The sequence below is a fragment of the Trichechus manatus genome, unplaced genomic scaffold (genome assembly GCF_000243295.1).
Source record: "Trichechus manatus latirostris isolate Lorelei unplaced genomic scaffold, TriManLat1.0 scaffold00062, whole genome shotgun sequence".
NCBI lineage: Eukaryota > Metazoa > Chordata > Mammalia > Sirenia > Trichechidae > Trichechus > Trichechus manatus.
In genome coordinates this window covers 4,671,972-4,696,306 of record NW_004443998.1, presented here as the reverse complement: position 1 = coordinate 4,696,306, position 24,335 = coordinate 4,671,972, and the positions used below count along the sequence as shown (strand labels likewise).

The 24,335-nt window shown below is 42.8% G+C and overlaps 1 protein-coding gene across 1 annotated transcript in view; it reads right to left on the bottom strand.

The window, feature by feature from the left end:
* Positions 1-5,929, bottom strand: part of PLCH1 (phospholipase C eta 1) — a 196,373-nt gene extending 190,444 nt beyond the window's left edge. Inside the window, exons 1-2 of the mRNA XM_023733872.1 lie at positions 5,910-5,929; positions 3,023-3,141 (exon numbers count right to left, since the gene is read on the bottom strand). Coding sequence (XP_023589640.1) covers positions 3,023-3,101 — 79 coding nt within the window. The 5' untranslated portion in view covers positions 3,102-3,141; positions 5,910-5,929. The remainder of the gene's footprint in view (positions 1-3,022; positions 3,142-5,909) is intronic.
* Between the last annotated feature and the right edge of the window lie 18,406 nt (positions 5,930-24,335).

Sequence of the window (24,335 nt, the reverse complement as noted above, 5' to 3'; positions counted from 1 at the left end):
ACTGGCACAAAATAAAATTTGAAAAATAAAGCTAGTTCTTCTCACTCCTGTGTTTCTTTGATTATCATATTTATTATTTTTATTTTTAAATACAAGTAAAGTTGTAACAGAAAATAACATATACTGGGGTCTTCACAAGCTTGAGAGAGGCTATCTAAGACACATCTATCGGCCCCACCCTGTCTGGAGCAAAGCAGAATGAAGAAAAGCAAATATACAGGAAAAATATTAGCCCAAAGGACTAACGGACCACATGAACCACAGCCTCCACCAACCTGAGCCCAGAAGACCTAGATGGTGCCCAGCTATATCAGCTCTGATGGCTCTGACAGGGATCACAGTAGAGGGTTCCCAATAAAGCAGAAGAAAAATGTAGAACAAAATTCAAATTCACAAAAAGAGACCAGACTTACTGATCTGACAGAGACTGGAAGAACCTCCAAGACTATGGCCCCTGGATCCCTTGCTAACTCAGAACTGAAACACTCCCGAAGTCCACCTTTCGGCCAAAGATTAGACAGGCCTATAAAACAACAATAACACATGTGAGGAACATGCTTCTTAGTTCAACCAAGTATACAAGTCCGAAAGGGCAACACCTGCCCAAAAGCAAAGACGAGAAGGCAGGAAGGGAGAGGAAACCTGGACGAATGGACACGGGGAACCTGGGGTGGAAAGGGGGAGAGTGCTGACACATCATGGAGAATTGCAACCAACGTCACAAACAATTTGTGTATACATTTTTGAATGAGAAACTAATCTGCACTGTAAACTTTTACCTAAAACACAACAAAAGAAAAGAAAATACCATACAGCAAACCCCGTGTGTGAGCGAGACGGAGCAATGCAACCTCAGTGCCACGTGTTAAGTCAGGGTTCCCACATCTCCTTCACTAAGGGCACTTCACCCTGCAACGCCAGGAGAGTCCATCCGGAAATGTGGAGGAAGAATTTTAGTTCTGACCTTGCTAATAATTAGCTGTGGCAGCTTGGGCCCATCATTTCATCTCTTCCCTTCTTTCACCCATAAAACAAAGCCACTCTCTACTTCGTAAGGTCCTACAGCAGTTGCTGTGGACTCCATCCCAACTCATGGCGACCCCATGCATGTCAGGGGTAGAACTGCCCTCCATAGGGTTTTTGTGGCTGTGACCTTTTGGAGGCAGATCACCAGGCCTTTCCACCACCAACCTTTTGGTTAGTAGCCCATAGCTTAACCATTTCTACCACCCAGAGACTCCAGAGGGTCCTAGAATGAGGTGGTATAATGAATGTGAAAGAACACTGTAAGCTCTAAAATGCCTTCATGGAACAAGGTTAAGTCTGTTACCTTACACTTCATCTAAACAACAATCATCATTAAGCCTGTCACCAAACTGGGGGAGAAGAACCCAAGTCAGAAAGTTGCAAGAAGCTTAGATGACAGGATTCTGTTAAATGGCACTTGCTACCCTGAAATCTCTCCCTTCCCCCCACAATTCCACAGCCTTCTGATCCAGATTATTCTAAAAATCCTGGCAACACATAAATCTTTGACTCTTAAATAAAATTTCACTCAAGGGTATCCTGGTCCTGACGGCAGGGTTGACAGACTTGTCCCTGATGTGTACACCTAACAAACAGGCCAGCAGGATAAAGTCAGTTCATCCTCATTTGCCGAGAAAATGCGAATGGTGATTACCCTGATTTACAGCTGCAGTAATCCACCCTGACAGACAAGGCTGAACACTGTAAGCTGCTCTCTTCTGCTGTTACATGTGGCCTGATACACAGATAAGCCTCAAAGCCCCAAGCCATGAAAATAAAACTGAGCAGGCTTCTTTTCAGTAAGGGTCTAAAACTGGTGATCAAAAGTGCTCCTTCTGTCTGAACTCAGAAGGCACACCCCATGCCAGCAATAAGCACTGACTGGTGACCCACAAATATTAACCGAGCACTTATTATGGGCCTGTAGTTGTTGTCGTTAACTGCCATCAAGTTGGTTCCAACTCATGGCAACCCCATGTGTGCAGAGTAGAACTGCCCCATAGGGTTTTCAAGGCCGGGACCTTTCAGAAGCAGATCACCAGGCCTGTCTTCCAGGGCGCCTCTGGGTGAGTTCGAACTGCCAACCTTTTGGCTGGTAGTCGACCGTTTGTACCACCCTTGGCCTAACCCACTGCAGTCAGGTCTGTTCTGACTCGTAGCGACTCTACAGGACAGAGCAGAACCGCCCATAGGGTTTCCAAGGCTGTAATCTTTACAGAAGCAGACTGCCACATCTTTCTCCTGCAGAGTGGTGGGTGGGTTATAACAGCCGACCTTTCGGTTAGAAGCCAAGCACTTAACCACTGTGCCAGCAGAGCTCCTACCCAGACCCTGTTGCTGTTGTTGTCAGGTGCTGTCAAGTCCTTTCTGACTCATAGTGACCCCGTGTACAACAGAAGGAAACACTGCCCTGTCCTGCGCCATCCTCACAATCGTGTTATGCTTGAGCCCATTTCTGCAGCCACTGTGTCAATTCATATCGTTGAAGGTCTTCCTCTTTTTCACTGACCCTCTGCTTTACCAAGCATGATGTCCTTCTCCAGGGACTGGTCCCTCCTGATAATATGTCCAAAGTATGTGAGATGGAGTCTCACTAGCCTTACTTCTAAGGAGCATTCTGGTTGTACTTCTTCCAAGACATATTTGTTTGTTCTTTTGGCAGTCCATGGTATATTCAGCCCCCCAAAATTACAAACCTCAGAAAGGGATATTCCTGGAGTTGACAGTGTACTACAAGAGGGAAGGCGTCGACATGAAGGAACCTGTAAGGTGGAAGATGGTGACGCCATTGTGGTTGTTGAGAGGAGACACACTGCTCACAACGGTGGGGACCGAGTCCAGTCGGGCTTCTCAAGTACTTATCCATAAACAAGTGAACTCAGGCTCTTGGTTCGACCCCACAATTACACCGTATTTGCATCTAGAGAGCTAGAATAGAAGCGCTGTCAGAAACAAAACAAAAGACCCAAATACAGAAACACAGCAGGCAGCTCACCATGAAACACACTGTTGTCCACCAGAAAATGCCTTCGGTACTGCACGCAGCTCCTTCTCTGCCCAGTCCAGTAGGTCATCGTCGGAAGGTGTCTGGCTCAGCATCCAAATCCAGTCGCCCTGTCAAGTAAAACGGAATGAGACAAGAAGGAAGATGGCAGCAACACGCTCACACGGGTAGTGTAATGCCGTTGGTTACGCGGCATAGGCGGCAACACACACTGTACAAACATCCTCCACACAGGACGCGAGGATCCCCGTTAAAACCCGCTGCCGCCGAGTCTATTCTGACTCCTAGCGACCCTATAGGACAGGGAAGAACTGCCCCACAGGGTTTCCAAGCAGCGCCTGGTGGATGCAAACTCCCAACCTTTTGGTTAGCAGCCGAGCTCTTAACCACTGCGCCACCAGGGCTCCCAAGCGCTACGAAATGTCCCACAGGTCTCCCCAGAGAGTAGATTGTCACGTAACATTCCAAAACAGTAACTTTTCCACACAGAACCTTTCGGGATTCCGTTTCGCTATCTCCAGGGGAAATAAATCTTCCATCAGGGAACTGGTTTTAGGACGCGTTTCTGCGCTCCAGGCCTCGTCCATATTCAGCCAGTACTCAAAGCAGCCAGGTGCTTCAGGAAACTTCAGCTGCAGGGTAGGATGCGACGAACGTAAGGGAAGCTGTCACTCCAAGTTCCTAAATCCTGTGTCAGTACTGCCATGGAGGATGGGTCGTCGGTGGAAATCTTGGAAATTAGAGCAGCATCCACACGGCCAGGGCTAAGCCAAGCACAGTAACAAAGCTTGCCTCCTCTTCTTGACTCAATGTGGATGTCCACTTAGGGCCTGTATCTGCCAGGGCTGAACTCACTGGTGTAAGCAGAGCCGACCGCAGACCCCGAGCGGGGCTAACAAGAAGCGGTGCCTGCTCATCTGAAGCCTCGCCCCTCAGCAGACACCGAGAAACACAAAGCTAACTGGATCAAGAATGTGAAAAGCAGAGATCCGAGCTGATGAACTGAACTCCTCCAAGAGCCTATATGCATAACCCTGAACAAGGCCCATCTGTTCGGAGGATTCGGCCGAAGCGACTTTTCCGAATTCCAACCTTTTTTCTGGTCACAGAATAAAGCCATGCAAAACTAAGCAAGGCCGGTATGAAGTAAAACCCACAGGTGGGAACCGATGGGTCATCTGCCTTATTAAAGCAATCTGGAGTTCTGTAAAAGTACTTCTCCAGGATGAAGTCGGCCGCTTGGTGAAAATAAAAATTATCAGAGCTTTGTCCATTCATTAGTGGAACTACAGTTGGTGAAGGATCAGAAGCTTTGGCCAGAGATTCTCCTGGCATCCCTAGGGTCCATCTCGAACTTTCTCCAAGCGGCTTCTTACCTAACCCCAACCCACCCTACCCTCTCTCTGGCACTGTGCCTTACTTCTTCCTCTTACCTCATCCCCCTCTGGCTACATTTGCCTGCTTCTCCCTACTCCCTAAGACTAAGGGGAGTCCTGTTCCTCCAAGATAAAATCGCCCGTAAACCAACTGTAAAGTAGGACAGAAGACAGTGGATGGTCGAGCCAATCACCTCGGCTCCCTCCCTGCCCAGTGCCACATACTACAAAGACCTCTTCTTTTTTTAACAAGTTTTTTTTTAATGATATAAATAATGCAGTCACACATGCTCATTGGAGCCCTGGTGGTAGAGTGGCTGAGACCTTGGCTGCTCACCAAAATGTCAGCAGCTCGAATCCACCCGCCGCTCCTTGGAAACCCTGCGGGACACTTCTACTCTGTCCTACAGGGTTGCTATGAGTCAGAATCAACTCAACGGCAGTGGGTTTGGTTTTTTTTTTCTTTTTATGTTCATTGATTTTAAAAAAAAACTAAACTAAAACACTGAAATCCATCAAATAAAAAAAGTGGAAGCTTCTCTCTTCCCGCACCTTGTTTGCTATGCGTCATCCCAGCTCTTTTCCCACACATTTAGTTATACATAAAAACCAAATGAGTCGCCATGGGGTCGACTCTGACTCACGACGGCCCCATGTGTGTCAGAGCAGAACTGAGCTCCACAGGCTTTTCAATGGCTGTGAGCTTTCAGAAGTAGATCGCCAGGCCTTTCTTCTGAGGCACCTCCGGGCGGATTCAAACTGCCAGCCTTTTGGTTAGTAGCCAACTGCTTTACCATTTGCACCACACAGGGATGACTAGATATATGAACATGTATATACAAATGCGAACATGTCTACATTTTTAATAAAAATACCTTTTCCCAAGAATTGGAAATAATTTTCAGCCATATTAGTAGAAGCTATTGCCTATGAAAAGTGTTTATAATGTGTATTCACCCATTGCCGTCAAATCGATTCTGACTCATAGCAACCCTATAGGACAGGGTAGAACCGCCCCACAGGGTTTCCAAGGAGCGACTGGTGGATTCAAACCGCCGACCTTTTGGTTAGCAGCCGAGCTCTTAACCACTGCGCCACCTATTAGCAATGTTTTAATTTACGTGGAGTTAGAGTAAAGAGAACCCTGTCTGTTCATGTTCGCTCTTTCTTACTTGTCCCACTCTTTATCTTGCTCTCTTTGATTTACTCTCAGTCCAGGGAAGGAGGAAGTGGAATCAGAAGATAAAATAATATGCATTTGTATAGTCCACAAAAAACATTCACATATCGGCATACGTTGGAGATTTGCAGGTATGGTTCCAGACCACCACGATAAAGCGCATATCACAATAAAGTGAGTCTCATGAATATTCTGGCTTCCCAGAGCACGTAAAAGTTATGTTTACACTATACTGTAGTCTATTAAATGTGCAACAGCATTATGTCTAAAAAAAATGTATATAGGTTAATTAAAAAATATTTTATTGCTAAAAAATGCTAACCATCATCTGAGCCTTCGGCAAGTTGGGATCTTTTTCCTGGTGGAGGGTCTCGCCTCGATGTGGATGGCTGCTGACTGATCAGGGTGGTAGCTGCGGAAGGTTCGAGTGGCTGTGGCAATTTTTTAAAATAAAACAACAATGGAGTTTGCCATATTAATTGACTCTAACTTTCACAAAAGATTTGTCTGTAGCATGCGATGCTGTTTGATAGCATTTTACCCACAGTAGAACTTCTTTCAAAATTGGAGTCAGTCCTCTCAAACCCTGCTGCTGCTTTATCAACTAATATTATGTAATATTCAACCTCCTCTGGTATAAAAACAAAAATCAACACATCAGTAAAAATCAACACCCCTACTCCCATTTCTTTACACTCTTCTTTAATAATAACAAGATATGATTTGTAGATCGTTGTATGGTTTATGTAAAATTTTCATTTATATCTTGTCTTGCAAAAAATGACCTTCTGAGTCATGCAACATTAGGCACGAGTTCAAAGGGCTCAGAGGAAACAGTTGTTTGCAAACCTATGTCTTCCGACTCTAAATCCACTGTTCCCAGTCCAAGACTCTACTCTATATCCAGCACTGCTTCCTCCCTGACATTCTGCTTCCTTATTAGAGTCTAAAATTGTATTACTCAAGGTGATGGACAAGATTCTAATTCTTCCCTCCCCTGCCATCCAACTCAACCCCACGATGGCCCAATCAAGAAGAGGCAAGTGGTGATGACTAAATGAAGTGGTATTTGTTTTAAAACGCACGCCTTGTCCCTCCAGGAGCCTCTGGGATGTACGGACAGGAGGGGATCAGGGCAAAGTGTCAGTCTTATGGAGATCAGATGGTGGAAGGCCACTTTGCAATGAAATTTGAGGGAGCCTCTTGGACCAAGTTCAGAAACACCACAGCCAAATTTCTTCCAGATATCACTGGGAAAACTGTCTGAGGGCTCATATGTTCTCAAAATTGCTAACCATGAGGAAGGAGGCTATAGCCAGAAATTAAAATCACAAAATGTACAAACTCTCCCAGTTTGGAAAAATTGGAAAAAATTTGTTGCCATCGAGTCAATTGCGACTCATAGCGACCCTATAGTATACAGTAGAACTGCCCCATAGGGTTTCCAAGGAGTCGCTGGTGGATTTGAACTGTCTACCTTTTGGTTAGCAGCCAAGTTCTTAAACTCTGCACCATCAGGGCTCCAGCTGAGGGTATAGATGGTTGGAAAAGGAATAACTAATTCTTGGAATGCTAGAAAGGCATTGAGAGGCAATGGAAAACCTGACTGGAAGTCAAGAGGCCAAAATTGGGGCCCAATGCTGCCTCTAATGCTGCGTCTCAGGGAAATCTCTTCACTCCCCTGCATTTCAGCTGCCTTGTCTATTTAATAAGAAAACAGAGGTGACGAATGAGATGCTGTCTGAGTTGTTCCAAAGAACTAGATGGTGTCCGGCTACCACTATCAACCACGCTGACAGGGATCACAATAGAGGGTCCTGGACAGAGCAGGAGAAATATGTAGAACAAAATTCAAATTCACAAAAAAAGACCAGACTTACTGGTCTGACAGAGACTGGAGGAATCTCCGAGACTATGGCCCCCAGACACTCTGCTAACTCAGAACTGAAGCCACTCCCAAAGTCCACCTTTCAGCCAAAGATTAGCCAGGCCTATAAAACAACCTTGCTTGCTGAAAGTGAAGAGGACTTGAAGCACTTACTGATGAAGATCAAAGACCACAGTCTTCAGTATGGAGTACACCTCAACATAAAGAAAAAAAAATCCTCACAACTTGGCCATTAAGCAACATCATGATAAACGGAGAAAAGATTGAAATTGTCAAGGATTTCATTTTACTTGGATCCACAATCAACACCCACAGAAGCAGCGGTCAAGAAATCAAATGACACATTGCACTGGGCAGACCTGCTGCAAAAGACCTCTTTTTAAACTGTTAAAAAGCAAAGACGTCACCTTGAAAACTAAGGTGCACCTGACCCAAGCCATGGTGTTTTCAATCACCTCATATGCTTGGGAAAGCTGGACAATGAATAAGGAAGACTGTAAGAAGAATCGATGCCTTTGAATTATGGTGTTGGCAAAGATTGACTATATCATGGACTGCCAAAAGAAGGAACAAATCTGTCTTCGAAGGAATACAGCCAGAACGCTCCTTAGAAGCAAGGATGGTGAGACTTTGTCTCAGAGAAGGACATCATGCTTGGTAAAGTAGAGGGTCATCGAAAAAGAGGAAGACCCTCAACAAGATGGATTGACACAGTGGCTGCAACAATGGGCTCAAGCATAACAACGATTGTGAGGATGGCGCAGGACCGGGCAGTGTTTCGTTCTGTTGTACACAGAGTCACTATGAGTCAGAACCGACTCAACGGCACCTAACAACAACAAGAACATAAAACAAGCAATAATACACACGAAGAACGTGCTTCTTAGTTCAATCGAGTGCACACACCACAGGGGCAACACCTGCCTACAAGCGAGATGAGAAGACAAGAAGGCAGGAAGGGACAGGAGAACTGGACAAACTGACCCGGGGAGCCCAGGGCGGAGAGGAGGGGAGTACTACCACATTGCAGCGATTGCAACCGATGTCACAAAACCGTATGTGTACAAATTTTTAAATGAGGAACAAACTTGAGCTATAAACTTTCAATTAAAGCAAAATAAAATTTAACAAAAACACAATCTATTAGTAAGGATTATGGGCAACTCCTCCCCAATATCCCAATCTATTCCTCTTTAATTATAAGTTTGAATAACCCTGAGAAACCACAGAGTTAACTCGCAGGCACCAGCTGTGTATATTGTATGTACTGTGGATAGGTGGATATTGTGGATATTGTGGACATGTGGCTATTGTGGACATGTGTATATGTGTATATTGTGTATATGTGTACATTGTGTACATGCGTATAGTGTGTATATATGTATACTGTGTATATGTGCATATGTGTATATGAGTATATTGTGTATATTATGTGTATGTGTGATGTGTATATGTGTATATGCATATATTGTGTATATGTGTACATTGTGTAAACGCGTATTCTGTGTATATATGTATATGCGTATGTGTATATGCATATATTGTATATATGTGTATATTGTGTACATGTATGTATGTGTACATTGTGTATATTGTGTATATGTGTATATGTTTATACACATATACTGCGTATATGTGTATACTGTGTATATGTGGAGAAGTGCTATTTCCTCCTTTGTAAGCCTTGCTGACAGACAAAGGACATTGTTGGCAGGCTCTCACAGTAATATATGTAAAACAACATGAAACTTAGCAACAGAAAAGCATAGTGAAAAAAGGTCCCAAAACTATGTCCCACACCTCATTGCCTTTGACAACACACACTTTTGGGAATTTCTACACTCATGTATCCCTAAAGGCTGACAATTCAAATTAAATGCAAAGATTTTTAAAAAGTTGATCCTCTCTCATTTCTCCACTAATATTAAGCAAACCAATTAATTAAGGGACTCACACCGAGGAAGGGTGGGGTGAGAGGAGCCAGGCTCCACTTTCTCTGCAGATGCCCAGACGGACAGCGTCTAAAGCAGTTCCGAGCCTGGGTCAGACAGACCCTGAGGGCCCTGGTCATTGGGGCCCCACTCTTCCTGGGGGCTGGCGGATGGCAGGTCACTTTCCCTCCCTCCCCCACTGCAAGCCCTCCCTCCTGGCAGGTTGCCAAGCACCACCAAACTGGTTGTTAAAAACCTCTGCAAACAGTCTAATTCTCTAGCCCAGCCCCTCCCAGCTACGTACACAAAGGCAAAGAAAGAAAAGGGCACTTTGTTCGTTTTTTAAGTAAGGCTCACAGGAGACACCACTAAACCCAAGCTCCTGGACCTTAAAGCAATCATAAAATGAAAATGCTCTGAGCTAGTGGAGCAATGAGACATAACCCACCCTCCAAAGACAGGTGGAGGCTTCATTTGAAATGGCCAGTTTAAAATACAGAATATGTATGTATTCAGATCTTGAAAGTGTCCATACTTTTTGACCCAGTAATTCCTCTTCTGGGAATATATCCAAAATAACTGAAGATGCAGATGAAAATTTATATACAAAGATGTCCATCAGAGCACTATTTATGGTTGAAAAAAATGCAAGACCAATTGTTGGGGCAGTGCTGACTATCGCGTAGATATCAACAAATATATTTGCAAAGAATCTGTAAATGAGCACAGAAAAATGCTCGTGACACAATGCTAAAAAAAACCAAACCAAACTCATCGCTGTGGGGTCAATTCTGACTCAGAGAGACCCTACAGGACAGAGTAGAACTGCCCCATAGGGTTTCCAAGGACCAGCTGGTAGACTCGAACTGCCAACCTTTTGTTTAGCAGCCAAGCTCTTAACCACTGTGCCACCAGGGCTCCTGATATACTAGGTAAAAAAAATACACTATGTGTTGTGGATTGAATTGTGTCCCCAAAAAATATATGTTGTAAATCCTAACTTCTATGGTGTAGTTATAATCCCATTTGGGATTAGGTTGTCATTATTATGTTAATAAGACAGGATTAGTGTGGGGTGTGGTATATCTTGAGTCAATTTCTTTTGAGATCTAAAAGAGATCTAAACAAGCAAGCAGAGTAGAGATGGCAGAAGAGAGATGCCAAGCCACATGAAGATCGCCCAGAAGCACAAAGCTCAGAAGAGACGAGGACCTTCCTCCAGAGCCAATGGCGAGAGAAAGCCTTCCCCTGGAGCCGGCACCTGGAATTCACACTTCTAGCCTCCTAAACATAGAGAAAATAAATTTCTGTTTGTTAAAGCCAAGCACTTGTGGTGTTTCTGTTATAGCAGCACTAGATAACTAAGAATTTGGTGCCAGAAAAGTGGGGTGCTCTTCTAACAGATACCTAAAATGTAGAAGCAGTTTTGAAACTGTGAATGGGTAGAGGCTGGAAGAGTCTATTAATCCACTCCATTGACTAATGTGGAACTATTACTATTATTTCCTTTCATCTACTTTCTTTGAGAAGACCTGGTGGCACGACAGTTAAGCACTCGGCTGCTAACCAAAAGGTTGGCAATTCGAACCTACCCAGGTGCTTTGTGGGAGAAAGACCTGGCGATCTGCTCCCGTAAAGATTACAGCCCAGAAAACCCTATAGGGCAGTTCTACTCTGTCACATGGAGTCGCTATGAGTCAGAATCGATTCAACAGCACACAACAATTACTTTTGGGGGTCTATTTTGCATCTTTTTCTAACTTTATAATTTCAACATTTAACTAATAAATTTTCAGCCTTTCTTCTTTTCTAATGTAAGCATTTAAGGCTATATATGCTTTAGCTGTCCCCCTTCCAGATTTTGACACCAGGTGTCTTTGTTTTCACTCAGTTAAAAATATTTTCTGATTTTCATTACAATTTCTCTTTGACCTAAGAGTTATTTTGAAGCATACATCTACTTTTTTTTTTCCTAGTGATCTTTTTATTGTCATTTTCCAGCTTACTTGCATTGTGGTCACAGATCTAGTCTGTGTGATACCAACCCTTTGATAATTGTTAAGACTTCATAACTTAATTTGAGGTCACTTCTTATAAATGTTCTATGTGTGCTTGAAAAGAATGTATATTCTGCAGTTTGGGAACACAATTTTCTTTATATATCCATCAGCTCAAACTTATTTATGGGATTGCTCAAATCTTGTATGTGGTAACTGATTTTTTACCACTTTATAAAGTACCTAGGAAGTGTATTAAAATCTCACTGTGCATACGTGTCTCACTGCAGTTCCATCAGTTTTTGCTTAATGTATTTTGAGGCCATGTTATTAGATGCATACAAGTTGTTCTATCATTCTGTAGAGTTGAAACTTTTTAACAAATTTGATTCTTTTTATCTCTAGAGATGCTTTTTTGGTATTTGAAGTTTATTTTGTTTGATGTCAAAATTGCCAAATTTCTTCGGGTTTTTAGTCACTCATTTATCTTTTACTTTTAACCTTTCTGTATCCTGGTGTTTTACACATGTCTCTTACAACAGCGTATAGCTGAATTTTGGTTTGTCATGCAATATGACAATCTTTGGTTCCTTTAGATTGATTATAATCATTGATACATTTGCAGTTACTTTTTGTGCTGTCCATCTGTCCCGACTATTCTCGATTTCTTTTCTCAGCTTCCTTGCCTTCTTCAGGATTTCCTAGTTTTCTCATTTCATCCTCTCACGCCTACCCCATTAACTGGAAAGATATTTAGTCTTTTACTAATTTTTAGTGGTTGCCTTAGAAATGTTAACTTACACACTTTAATTATCAAAGTCTAAAGTTAATCAATATCTTTAACTTTCTCCCAAATCATACAAGAACCTTACAACATATTAACCTCCTTTTGCCCCTCCAACTTATATTACTTTTATATGCAATTATTCTATCTAGTTCCCCCTAAAGATATCATTATTATTGTTTCATACACTCAATATGTGTTATTAACTCATAAATTTTCTCCTTTCTTTGCTCTTCATTTCTTTTTGCTTCTGAGTCCTTTCATTTGGAAATTATTTTCTTCTACCTGAAGTGTATCCTTTCAGTGAGGATCTGCTAGAATAAATACTCTCAGCTTTTATAAATCTAAAAAGTCTTTATTTTGTCCTTGTCTTTTAAAGACATTTTTAAAGGATACAGAATCTTAAACTGATAGTTAATTTTTCTCAGTGCATGAAAGATAATATTCTACTGGCTTCTGGCTTCTATTGTTGTACTGTCAGACTAATTTGTCGTGTATTTGAAGATAAACTGCCTCTTCTCTCTAACCTTGCTTAAGATCTTCTCTTTATCATTTGTGTTCTGCCATTTAATTAAATTTTGCCTCTGTATGGATCTCTTTTTATTTATCCTGCTTGAGATTCAGATGGCTTCATGAATATGTTCAGTGATGCCTTTCATTGGTCCTTGTAAACTCTTGGCCATTATTTCTTTAAATGTTGCCTCTTCCACATTTTTTCCTCTCTGTTCTCCTTCTGCAACTATAATTACGCTTCTGTTGAATCTTAATTCTCTATCTTACACATCGATTAACCTTTCTTTTGGATTTTTCATCTCGGTCTCTTTGTGCTGGCATCTGAAAATTTCCTTTAGATTTATCATTCAGTTGACTAATTCTCTCTTAGCTTGGATTAATCTGTTGTTAAATCCATTCACTGAGTTGTTATTTTTAATTATTATTTTAGTTTTACAAGTTCTATGTGGTTCTTTTTCAAATCAACTTGGTTAGTCGTTATAGTTTCTTGTCTTCAGCTTATGTTTTCAATCTTATGTTTAGTGATTTTTTTTTTCGTTACTATGAGACACTCATTTTCCTTATAATGTTATTGGTGGGAATTCTATGAAGTCTGAGATAAAAACAGGTTTCTCCAAAAAAGAAAAAATTGGCTTCTGCTCTGTACCAAGGACCTTCCAGTGAAGGGATACTTTAAACCACATTTTCAGTTTGAGGTTTTCAGACCACCTAGTTGTTGGGGGGACCATGCAGGACCAGGCAGTGTTCTGTTCTGTTGTACTTGGGGTCACTCTGAGTTGGCACTAACTCAATGGCACCTAACAACAAAACCAAAACCAAACCAAACCCGTTACCATTGAGTCAATTTCGACTCCAACAGAACAGAGTAGAACTGCCCCATGGGGTTTCCAAGGAGCAGCTGGTGGGTTTGAACTGGCAACCTTTTAGTTAGCAGCTGAGCTCTTAACTACTGTGCCACCAGGGCTCCAACGACAAAGTTATTGTGAAATCCAGATGTATATCTGTATTGGAAGCTGATTTAGAATCGCAAGTTCTCAGGACCAAATAATCAGGCATCTCCTCAGCAAGAAAGTTCTTCACCCATGATTTTCCTTTCAGTCTTCTGGAATTCAAAAGAAAGTGGATGTTTTTTTTTACTCTTGGTTTTGCTTTTAAATCACTTTTACATCAATGAGCAAGCCTTTTGAAGTGCCAGTTCTATGACCAAGGGTTTCCTTATAGGTCCCACCTTATCTCTTGTGTCCTGGAGGCTATGAAAACTGAAGTTCAGGTTAACCCGGTTTGGCAAATGCCCTCAGGGCAAAAACAGTCAGCTCCAGTCCTCAGTTGGCCCTCTTCACTTAGCTTTTCCCTGCATATTCATTACTTCCTTACTGGTTCCTTGCATTTCAGAAATGATCTTTCTATTTTAAATTGCTTTCAGTGGCAGTGTTGTTCAATTATAGTGCTGGAGACAGAACTCAACCCTGGGAATTCTCACTGAAAGCCACCGAGTTATGTAGTTTGAGAACCAGATCAGTACCTGATCTAGCCCCAAAATTTATTACTCAGGACCTGCCATGGTAATAACTACCGATATGTTTTAGCACTTCCTATGTTCCAGGTAATGTGCCCCGGTCGCACAGTGGTTAAAACACTCGGCTGCTAACCAAAAGGTCAGTGGTTCAAACCCACGAGCCATTCCATGGGGTAAAAAAGATGTGGTAGTCTGCTTCTACGAAAATTTACAGCCTTGGAAACCCTGTGGGGCAGTGCTACTCTGTCCTATAGGGTCGTTATGACAGTAATGGGTTTATGTTCCAGGTATCATGCTAATCATTTTACAAGTATTATTTTATTTAATTCTTATAACCACCCTAAGGGCTAGATACAATTATTAACCCCATTTTACAGATAACGAAGCTAAAGCACAGAGAGGTTAAGTAATTACCTAAGCCCCAACAGCAATCAAGTGCCAGCACTGGTATTTGAACTAAAAAAAATCGAACTCCAAAGATCGTACTCCAAAGATCTATGTCAGTTTGTCTCCTAATAAATAACAAATAGAAGAGAGGGAAAGAGAAAGGACCCTACCAGACATGGCTGCATCAGCAGTGGAATCCAGACTTCTCGATTTATAGTCTTCCCCCTCCTACGCTCTCCTCGTGTCAGACACTGATCTATTTCCAACATGTATTTATACAGCCTTCGTTGAAAAGCGGGCACACAGTGCAGGCTGGAAATGAAGACATTGAAAAGACAACACCCAAGGAATGATGGGTTGACTGGTAATTAGATCTCAAATCTCAGTGGTCATCAGTCTTGAAATCTAGCCTGATCTCAATCCGTTTGATCCCGTCTGTAACGACTCTTCTCCTGAGGACACACAAACAGCAGATTGTTTTCAACGATTCTAATTTCATGTGCAGGTCTAACATCCAAAAAATCCTTGATTCTAAACCAGTGATTGTCTCTAAACCAGTCATTTCTGAACATTAGAAGTGAACTTCAGAATAACTCTGCCCCCAATTCCTTCATATATAAAACCAAAAACCAAACCAGTTGTTGTTGAATCAATTCTGACTCATGGCGACTCAATGTGTGCAGAGTAGAACTGCTCCTTAGGGTTTGCAAGCCTTTGATCTTTTGGAAGCAGATTGCTGGGCCTTTCTTCTGAGGCACCTCTGGGTGGGTTCCACCTACCAACCTTATGTTAGTATCCAAGTGCTCAACTGTTTGCACCAGACAGGGACTCCCTTTCATATGTAAAACCCATTAAAAACCAAACCCGTGGCCCTTGAGTCAATTCCGACTCATAACAACCCTGTAGGACAGAGTACAACTGTCCCATAGGGCTTCTAAGGAGTGGCTGGTGGATTCTAACTGCCGACCTTTCGGTTAGCAGCTGAGCTCTTAACCGCTGCACCACCAGGGCCCCTTCCTATATAAAGACCCCCAAAATTTAGTCCCAGAAAGAGGTGTCCCCTTTCTGAAGGGCAGATCTGCCAGTTTTCCCTAGTTCATCTTAACCTCTCCTACGTCCCCTGTCCCATCTCCCAGTGAGGAAGGGAGCAGTCCCTGGGAACGTGCTGCCTGCTTCCCTCCCTCCCTCCACCCTGCACTGACGTGGGGCGGCTCCAACAAGAGACCCACCATGTCCCTCCTGGGAATCAAACCTCCACTGACATGTCTTCTCTCCTGCTTCCCAACTACACAGGATAATTATAGTAAGCACCTCTCCTTGTTGTGCCCCAAAATGGGAGTGAGTGCTCGGGAGCTCTTAAGGTACAAAAGGCTGTAACTGTCTCTAATCAATTAATGAATCAAAAAACCCACAAATATGTTTGTTCTGGGCCCTTCTACAGCAGATGAAGGGATGCCAAAATAGATGCAGCCATCAAGAATCTCATGATCTAGACAGGAGGACACAGCATGGAAACAAAAGAGACGTATATAAAACTTGCACAGCAAAGGGGCAGAATACATCACTGATGGCAAACGAAGTTCAGAGAAGAAACTGAAGCCATCAGGAAGAGTTCCTGAGGGTGGGTGGGTAAAGCCAGATCTGGAAGGATCCGTCGGCTTAAAGAGGGGAGGAAGCAAAGGAGGAGAAGGGGCATGTACAGACTGATGTAAATGTAGGGTTGGTCACGGGTTGCTTTGAAAAGATCACAAACAACCTGACTATCCATTAATAGATACCTGGTTAAGGTACAGTACATCCACACAGTGGAAAAATACGAAGCCACTAAAAAAATAAAAAAGAGGAAGCTGATATGGAAAGAGATACAAAATATAATGTTATGAGAAGCAAAATGCAGACTCGTGGATAGTGAGCTATCATTTGACTTTTTAAAAGAAGGCAAAAAGTATGTGTGTGTGTTTGCTTATTTATACGTAAAATGTCTTCAAAAAATATACAGGAAACTAGTAACATGGTTGCTTTGCGAGAGAAAGAACTGGATGGCTGAGGGAAAGGATCATGAGAATTTTCACTAAAATGCCCTTTTATGCTTTCTGAATTTTTAACCATGAGAATATCTAATCAGTTATTGTTTTCCAAAGAATAAAAAGCAACACAGAAATAAGAGAAATCCTATGAGGAAAAGATACATAGATTTTTTTTTTTTTAATTTCATCAGATGTGAGATGAGAAATTTTCAAGAATGTGCTGAGAATTGGTCCTTACTTGAGTTTCTATTTTTGACTTAAACTTGGACCCTAAATAATAGGCTTCACACTTCTCTCTTTTGAAAAATGAAAAGCAGTTGGTACACAGTTTGTGTTCACTCTCTTCCAAGACTGTGTTTTAATGATTTACCCTGTAAAAAGCAAAATACTTCCAAAATGCAACCTATTTAGAAGAAATCATTGGTGTGAAAGCTTTTTGTTTTTTCATTGGAGAAGAAAAGATTCCTCTGACATTCCCGTTCAGATACTATTCAGGAAAATAAAGGAATAATCACACCGCAGTGATCTCTAGGGGAAAAGAATATTGAGTGGGGGTGCTCCCTAGCCTTCACTCCATAAATAACACAGCCAGCATAAGATAGGATTCGTGGAGCATGAGTTGGACGAGTCTGATTCCCATTGGTCCACTGAGACCGGCTACAGCCAATAGCCGATGCTTAGAGAGCACAGTTTTTAAAAATTACTAAATATGGACCCCCCAGACTCCGGCCTGGACACCCTGCTAACTCAGAACTGAAGCCACTCCCTAAGTTCACCTTTCAGCCAAAGATTAGACAAACAATAACACACAGGAGGAATGTGCTTCTTAGTTCAATCAAGTATATGAGACCAAACGGGCAACTCCCGTCCAAAAGCAAAGGCGCGAGGGAACAGGAAAACTGGACGAATGGACACGGGAACCCCGCGTGGAAACGGAAAGTGGGAGAGGGCTGACACATTGCGGGGACTGCAACCAATGTCACAAAACAATTTGTGTATAAATGTTTGAATGAGAAACTAAATTGCACTGTAAAGTTTCACCTAAAGCACAAAAAAATAAAATTTTAAAGAATTACTAAATATGAACTTTGGTGAGACCTACAGAGAACATAGTAAGGACGAGAACTGTGTTTCTTTTTCTTAAAACTGCTCCTGAGTCTCCCACCAGTTAGGAGCCAGGAGGCAGCTATGTATTTATTCCTTTATTACTGAAACCAAAGTTTTCTTTTTTCTATACTTTAATTTTATTTATTAAAGAGTTCAAAATTCAAAAGGCACAACACGTTATACAAATATACAAAAATAGATAGTTTACCTCCAGCCTCTGTCCCTCAGTGACCAATGTTATTAATTTTTCGTGTATCCTTCCCGAGATATTCCATATGTATACAAGCCAGATAACACTTTTTCTCAATCCTCCCAAATGGTTACAGGGAACAAATAGTCTTTAAATTGAAATCAAAATCAAATGATCTCTGCATAATCCTAACTCTTTATTATGAAGGCATTATTCTTTTCTGTAAAGAAGTCTCTTTAAAAAAAATTTTCTTATAAACTTCTTTTTATATACCTTTTTACATACGTCCCATGTCACTCAAGGTTAAGAAAGAGTTTGGCAAAAAGAAAGAGGAGGTCTAGAGACCTGAACTGCACAAAACTACACAGCAAATCGACTCACTCAACTTCTGTCCAGAATTCTGACCCCTGAAAAAAGGAGTTTAGATCTTCAAGTTCCCTCCGGGGGTAGTTTTGCAGAGGTTCCACTAGCACCCCATGGAGAAATATCCTGAGATCCAGGGCCCCTTTAATTGAAGAGGAGGGAGAGAAGAGGGAAGTTGGGAGGCTGAATTCAAGTGTTTGGTTCCTGTGGACGGGCAACAAGGAAGTGAAGGCAGATGAAAGAGAAAGCAGAGTGCCTTCCATCGGTTAATCAGTAACTCACATGCCACCGTCACAGATCCTTCTGCCTTCCAGTGGCAATTCAGCAGGTAATGCCTGCTCACCTGAGTGGCCAGACAGGTCTGCAAATCTCTTGCAAAATTCGGAACAACAAGTTTCAGAGAAAAGGGGCTGCTTTAGGGTAAGCCAGAGAAGACAACTGCAGAAGGGCGAAACCCAGGGAGCCCTCCAGCATCCTGCAGCGTCTGACGCAGAGGCTGAATTCCAAGGCGGATCTAGCAGCCAATGTTTTTGGAAACTCTCAGCCTTTCCTTCTCCCCTGGAGTCAGACACCTAGGGCGGGAAAAAGATGGCCGAGAGAGAGGGTGGGCTTTTATGGTGCGCCAGGCTACTAAAGGAGCCCTGGTAGCACAGTGGTTAAGAGCTCCGCTGCTAACCAAAAGGTCAGCAGTTCGAATCCACCAGCCGCTCTTTGGAAACCCTACAGGGCAGTTCTACTCGGGTCTATAGGGTTCTATGAGTCGGAATCGACTCGACGGCATCGGGTTTGGTTTTGGGGTTTCTGCTACAAAACGCTAGATTGGGCGTCTGCTGACTTAGGTTTCGAGCCCCGACTCAGCCACAAGTCGGCTGTGTGAGCGTGGAGAAGACACGTCACCACCCTGAGCCTCGGTTCCTTCCTGGGTAAACCAGCTCAAAAATACCGCAAATCTGAAACCAGCTCAGTACAGGCCAATTTCAATTTCCCAGCACCACAGCAGGGCAGTCCTTAGAAGCACGTGAGAACTCCAGCTTCCGGCATAACTTCAGAAATTGTCAGCACCTGTCCAAGGTGATGCTGATGCCCAGTTTGAAAACCATGACAGGAAGGCACCATCTGGTCCATTCCAGCAGTAGATCTCTCGACGCTACTTCAAAAAAAATCCGTGGGCAAAGTTTATATAAGATGACATCAATGTCTAAGCCTTGGGATGCCAGGAGACACACATTCACATCATCAGACCCACTGCAGTTTGACAAGCCAGAAGCGGTGAGTGGGGGGCTTTGATGTGGAAGAGCCTCTGCAGAACAGACCCTAAACGCCGCTCACTTCTAAACAAATAGCCGCCACCGCTTATAAACAAACTCTTGAATGTTTTTCTGGAGCCAGACTTGAATTTACAGCCTCCTAAACTCTGTATTCCCCATTCTGTCAGTTTGTTGTACTGTGGTGGTTTGAATGGGAGCTATGCCACTGGTATTTCAAATAACAGACAGGTTTCAGCAGAGTGTGCAGACTAAGACAGACTAGGAAGAAAGGTCTGGAGATCTACTTCCGAAAATTAGACAATGAATACCCTATGGATCCTAACAGAATAAAAGCCCTTGCCGTCGAGTCAATCCCAACTCATAGCGACCCCATAGGACAGAGTAGAACTGCCCCACAGGTTTCCAGGGCTGTAATCTTTACAAAAGCAGACTGCCACATCTTTCTCCCACAGAGAGGCTGGTGAGTTCCAACTGCTGACCTTTCAGTTAGCAGCCGAGAGCTTAACCACTGTGCCGCCAGGGCTCCGCCATAACAGAATATTGTCTGATACAGTGCTGGAAGATGAGCCCCTAGGTTGGAAGGCACAACGCAATGGCCACAAGGGACTCAAGTATGCCAGTGATGATGAAGATGGTGCAGGAGCAGGCAGCGTTTGTTATGTTGTCCATGGGGTTGCCACAAGTAGGAAGCCAACTCGACAGCACTAACAACAGCAGACCCGGTACAGGGAACAAAGCATCCCCACTCACCAGACAACAGATCAGAGACACCTCCACCCACCTATACTTTGTATGAAATGGTGAATTTGAAAATAAAAACAACTCAGTATTTTTCATAAATTTAATATTGCTTTCCTGAGTGGCAAAATGATGTATAATAGAGAGTGGAGGCAGCCAGACCCGGGTTCAAATTCTAACTCTGCTCCATACCCACTTAGAGCTTGGTCTAAGAAACTAAGTTCTCTGAGCCTCATCGGTAACACAGGATAATAATTCCTGCTTCTCTGGATTACTGTGAATTATAAAGAGATGACATGCAATACCTGCCAGTCACATAACCCAGTGCTGTCGAGTCGATTCTGACTCATAGCGACCCTATAGGAAGAGTAGAACTGCCCCACAGGGTTTCCAAGGAGCAGCTGGTAGATTTGAACTGCTGACCTTTTGGTATGCCGACCATAGCTCTCAACCACTGTGCCACCAGGGCTCCGTACCAGTCTCTGTTCGCTTCCCTTGTTTAAGATACCTACTGGACAATAAATAAGCAGAAAAACTGTTCCCTCTTGCATTAAATCCTACTCATGCCAATAGTTCGCAGGGCAAAACAGACACAGACAAAGGCCTCTGTTGCCCTTATGCGTGTGCACAGTACGTGTTCTCATGATACACACATGCGTATAAACAAATACACAGCCAGAGGGGCCACTGTCAATTCCACTCACTGCCGTTAGGTTAAATCATACAAAATTGCTGACGTTTGACCATTTTTGACCTACAAAGATAGCAACTTCACATGGTAGCAAATAGCAAATGTAGAACAGGGACTTCGTATTGTGATTTATCTACCCACCCTCCCTAGATTTCCTGGAGGCAGCAGGATGGTTAGAAATCTGCAACTCTGCATTTTCATCCCAGTCCTGCCATTTATTAGCCATGTGACTTTAAGAAAAGCATTTTGCAACCATGGGCCCTGGTTTCCTGATTTATATACTAAACATGGCAGATACCTCCTTTTCTGCTCTGTAAATTTTATGATTATAATAAGGCACAGATGCTTGGTTTATAATCCAAAATGCAGAGGTGGTGAGAACATTTTCCGCTTTGCTGTAGAAGTTCTCTTGGTGGTCCCTTCTGCATCCACCCGGCCCTCTACCACTTTGAAGCACAGGAGAAAGGCCTTGATGAGAATAACACAAAGCTGTGTAAACTTCTTCGGGGGGCCTCTTAAAACGCACTTCTGATTTGGCACACCCAGACCACAGCAGTACTGGATTTCTCCTTAAACAAAAACGGTCACGGGTGTCAAAGAGATGTGAGTGAGTGTCACTGAACTGTGTCTAAATGATTTTCCTTGTGACCAGTGCCAGCCTGGAATAAGCCCTGACTAGCAGGAAGACAGAACATGCTTCCCAGGCCAGGGAGCCGTTGTTCAAAGTAATGAGTTCTGCACCACTTGGTCCACAATTCACATCTGAGTCTGATCTTCCCAGACAACGAGCAACAACCAAGTGGGGGCCGCTGTGCAGCAAGCTTCTCTGGGCTTGTCGCTGTTATTAGACTTATGAAGTGGTGAAGGAAAGGGGCCCACAGTCTCTCTAACCTTCCACGTCCTAGGACTGTTTGCCAACCGCGGTCAGTGTTATGCCAGCGGTTTGTCAGGATTGTAATGCATTTCAGTAGAGTCTAAACTCTACTGGAACTCTTTGGTATGCCTAGAAATTATTCCATCCACCCACAAACGTTAAAATGTTTAAATGCCTTACTGTATCCCTTTTATCCTTTTATCATAATTTTATATCCTCCCTTCCTCCTCCCTTTTTTTTGGGGCGGGGGGGCAGAGAAATAATAGTCAGGATCCTTCAAGCATGCAGACCAACGCTGTTCTTGGAAGGGGCCTGGAGGAGGTCCAGTGTGTCAGGAAACACGGAGCCAGAACAAAGGACCACTGAATCACTCACCTTATCTGCATCTAAGAAACCAGAGAATGAAGTTTCTAGGCTTCTCCCCAACTCAGCCCAGCGTCTGCCAGGACTGCAGGTTTGGGGCCCGAGTCTGCATTGTAAAACCGTACGTCGGGAGGTACACACAATACTTCTCACCATGTATGTACATTTTTCTTCTCTAAGTTGCTGGAAAACAATATTCTTTTTTTTTTTTAACGAGCCTTAAGCATTGGCTATAGCATTGGTCCAAGTGTTGAGGTTTCTGAATCTAGAAGCCGGATTGCTCCACTCACAATCAACTGTTCTTAGAGTACCAGAGGTAGTATCTTTTAACACCCTGGAAGTCTGAAAGAGCATTAGAGTGATTCCAGAATTCATGATTCTTAGTTCACTGAGGCAAGAATCTGGATTTACTCACCATGCTTTACATATAACCAGTTCTCAATAAATATTTGTTGACCAAATGAATCCATGAAGAAAACAACATTTCATTAAGAGTTTTCATACTGTATTACATTACAGAACCCTAACATAAGCATCTTTATCATATTCTATTTTTATAATTCTACCCCGATAAATATTTAAAAGATGGATTTAAAATATAAATGTAATGATCTCAATGACATGGGAAAATGTATCAAACAGCAGCAATGACTTTAACAGCTTTTATTATGAATCCAGTGCAGCTACGGATCCTGGCTCAGCCCATCAACCTTCCCTTCCTTTGTCTTGCTCCTATTGCTTCTCCCCGGCATTCCCAATCTCATTATCCCGTGATCTGCTAAAACTGCAGCTTGCCTCCTGGCACCAGCAGAAATGCATGTCACTGAGCATTAGTGGGATGGGAGCTAGTTGCAAGCCACCAAAGAGGGCCACGAAGTATCTGAACCAGAAAATTAAATGTTTGTCTTTTTTTTTTTTTTTTAATTATGAGAAAAAGGGAAAAGAAATTCAACTGGACATTTACATTTTTAAACACTTGAGCTAGGCGGGTTGCAAGATGTCTAGGCATTTACAAGGAAGGGATGGAAGAAATAAGGTTAACAGCATGTTATTTGCTAATCACTTGAAAACTAATATTACTATGTTGATTTCATTTGCAGACAGTGGAAGGGAATTGTCTCAAAACTTCTAACATGAATGAACATTTGCCACTTTTCCAAAGCAAGTTGTTTAAAAGTAGGATACACAAGACAGAAGCTACCTATTATTTCACCCAAGCTATTTTATGCCACTTTATTCCAGGAAGAGTAATTGCACTTTAATCTCTTATTAGCAGTTACATTAATTCTAACCAATGTTTATTTACTAGCAACTAGATGTAAATCATGCTGGCAAATACAGATGTCGCCTAAGGAAAATGAGCAGAAAGAAGCTACAGATCCTTCTACATACCCCTTAAGATGTGTGCCCTTACCAAATGCTAGCCTGTGTGCAAACAAATGGGATTTGAAAGGGAAGAGGAGGCGGTCAAGAGTCACTATTTTGAGAAAATAACAACGATCCTCTTAACAGAAGGCTTGAGAAAACGGACTAGTTTGTGTTGAGGCTGCTGTAACATTTCCTGCAGAAGATTAACCCCAGAAGTGACCAAAACGCAGGGGCAACTGGAAAAACAATCACCCCTTCTGGGAAAGCCTTTGTTTCTTCTAATTGATTTTTACTCGGGGCCACGCTGACCCGCTTTGGAGAGCATCCAGCTGTCATAAACGTCCCGCAAGGAGGACATAGGTGCTGCGGGATTCCACACCTGGACAGACCTTGTTCTGCACCTGGAGAAAGGAGGCAAGGTCTGTCCCCAGCGCTCTTGAACAATCTCACCTGACTGAATTTTTAAAAACTGCTACCAGGAAGTAAATGTTTTTATTTGCCTACACTTTCCTGGGGGGAGGGGGAGGAAGGGAATGTCCATTACTGCTCCAATCAGCAATGTCTCACCATTTTCTTCCGACTGGGACCAAAATGGTAAACGCGGGGTGCAGGGGAGAACGGGCATTTTTCTTCTTTTTCAACTTTAGGGCCTACGGTTTTAAGGCTAAACACCTCATGTCAAAATAAGACCCTAAATAGACTCCGGGTTATACACAAGAGAAAGTTCGGAGGAGAACCGCGGG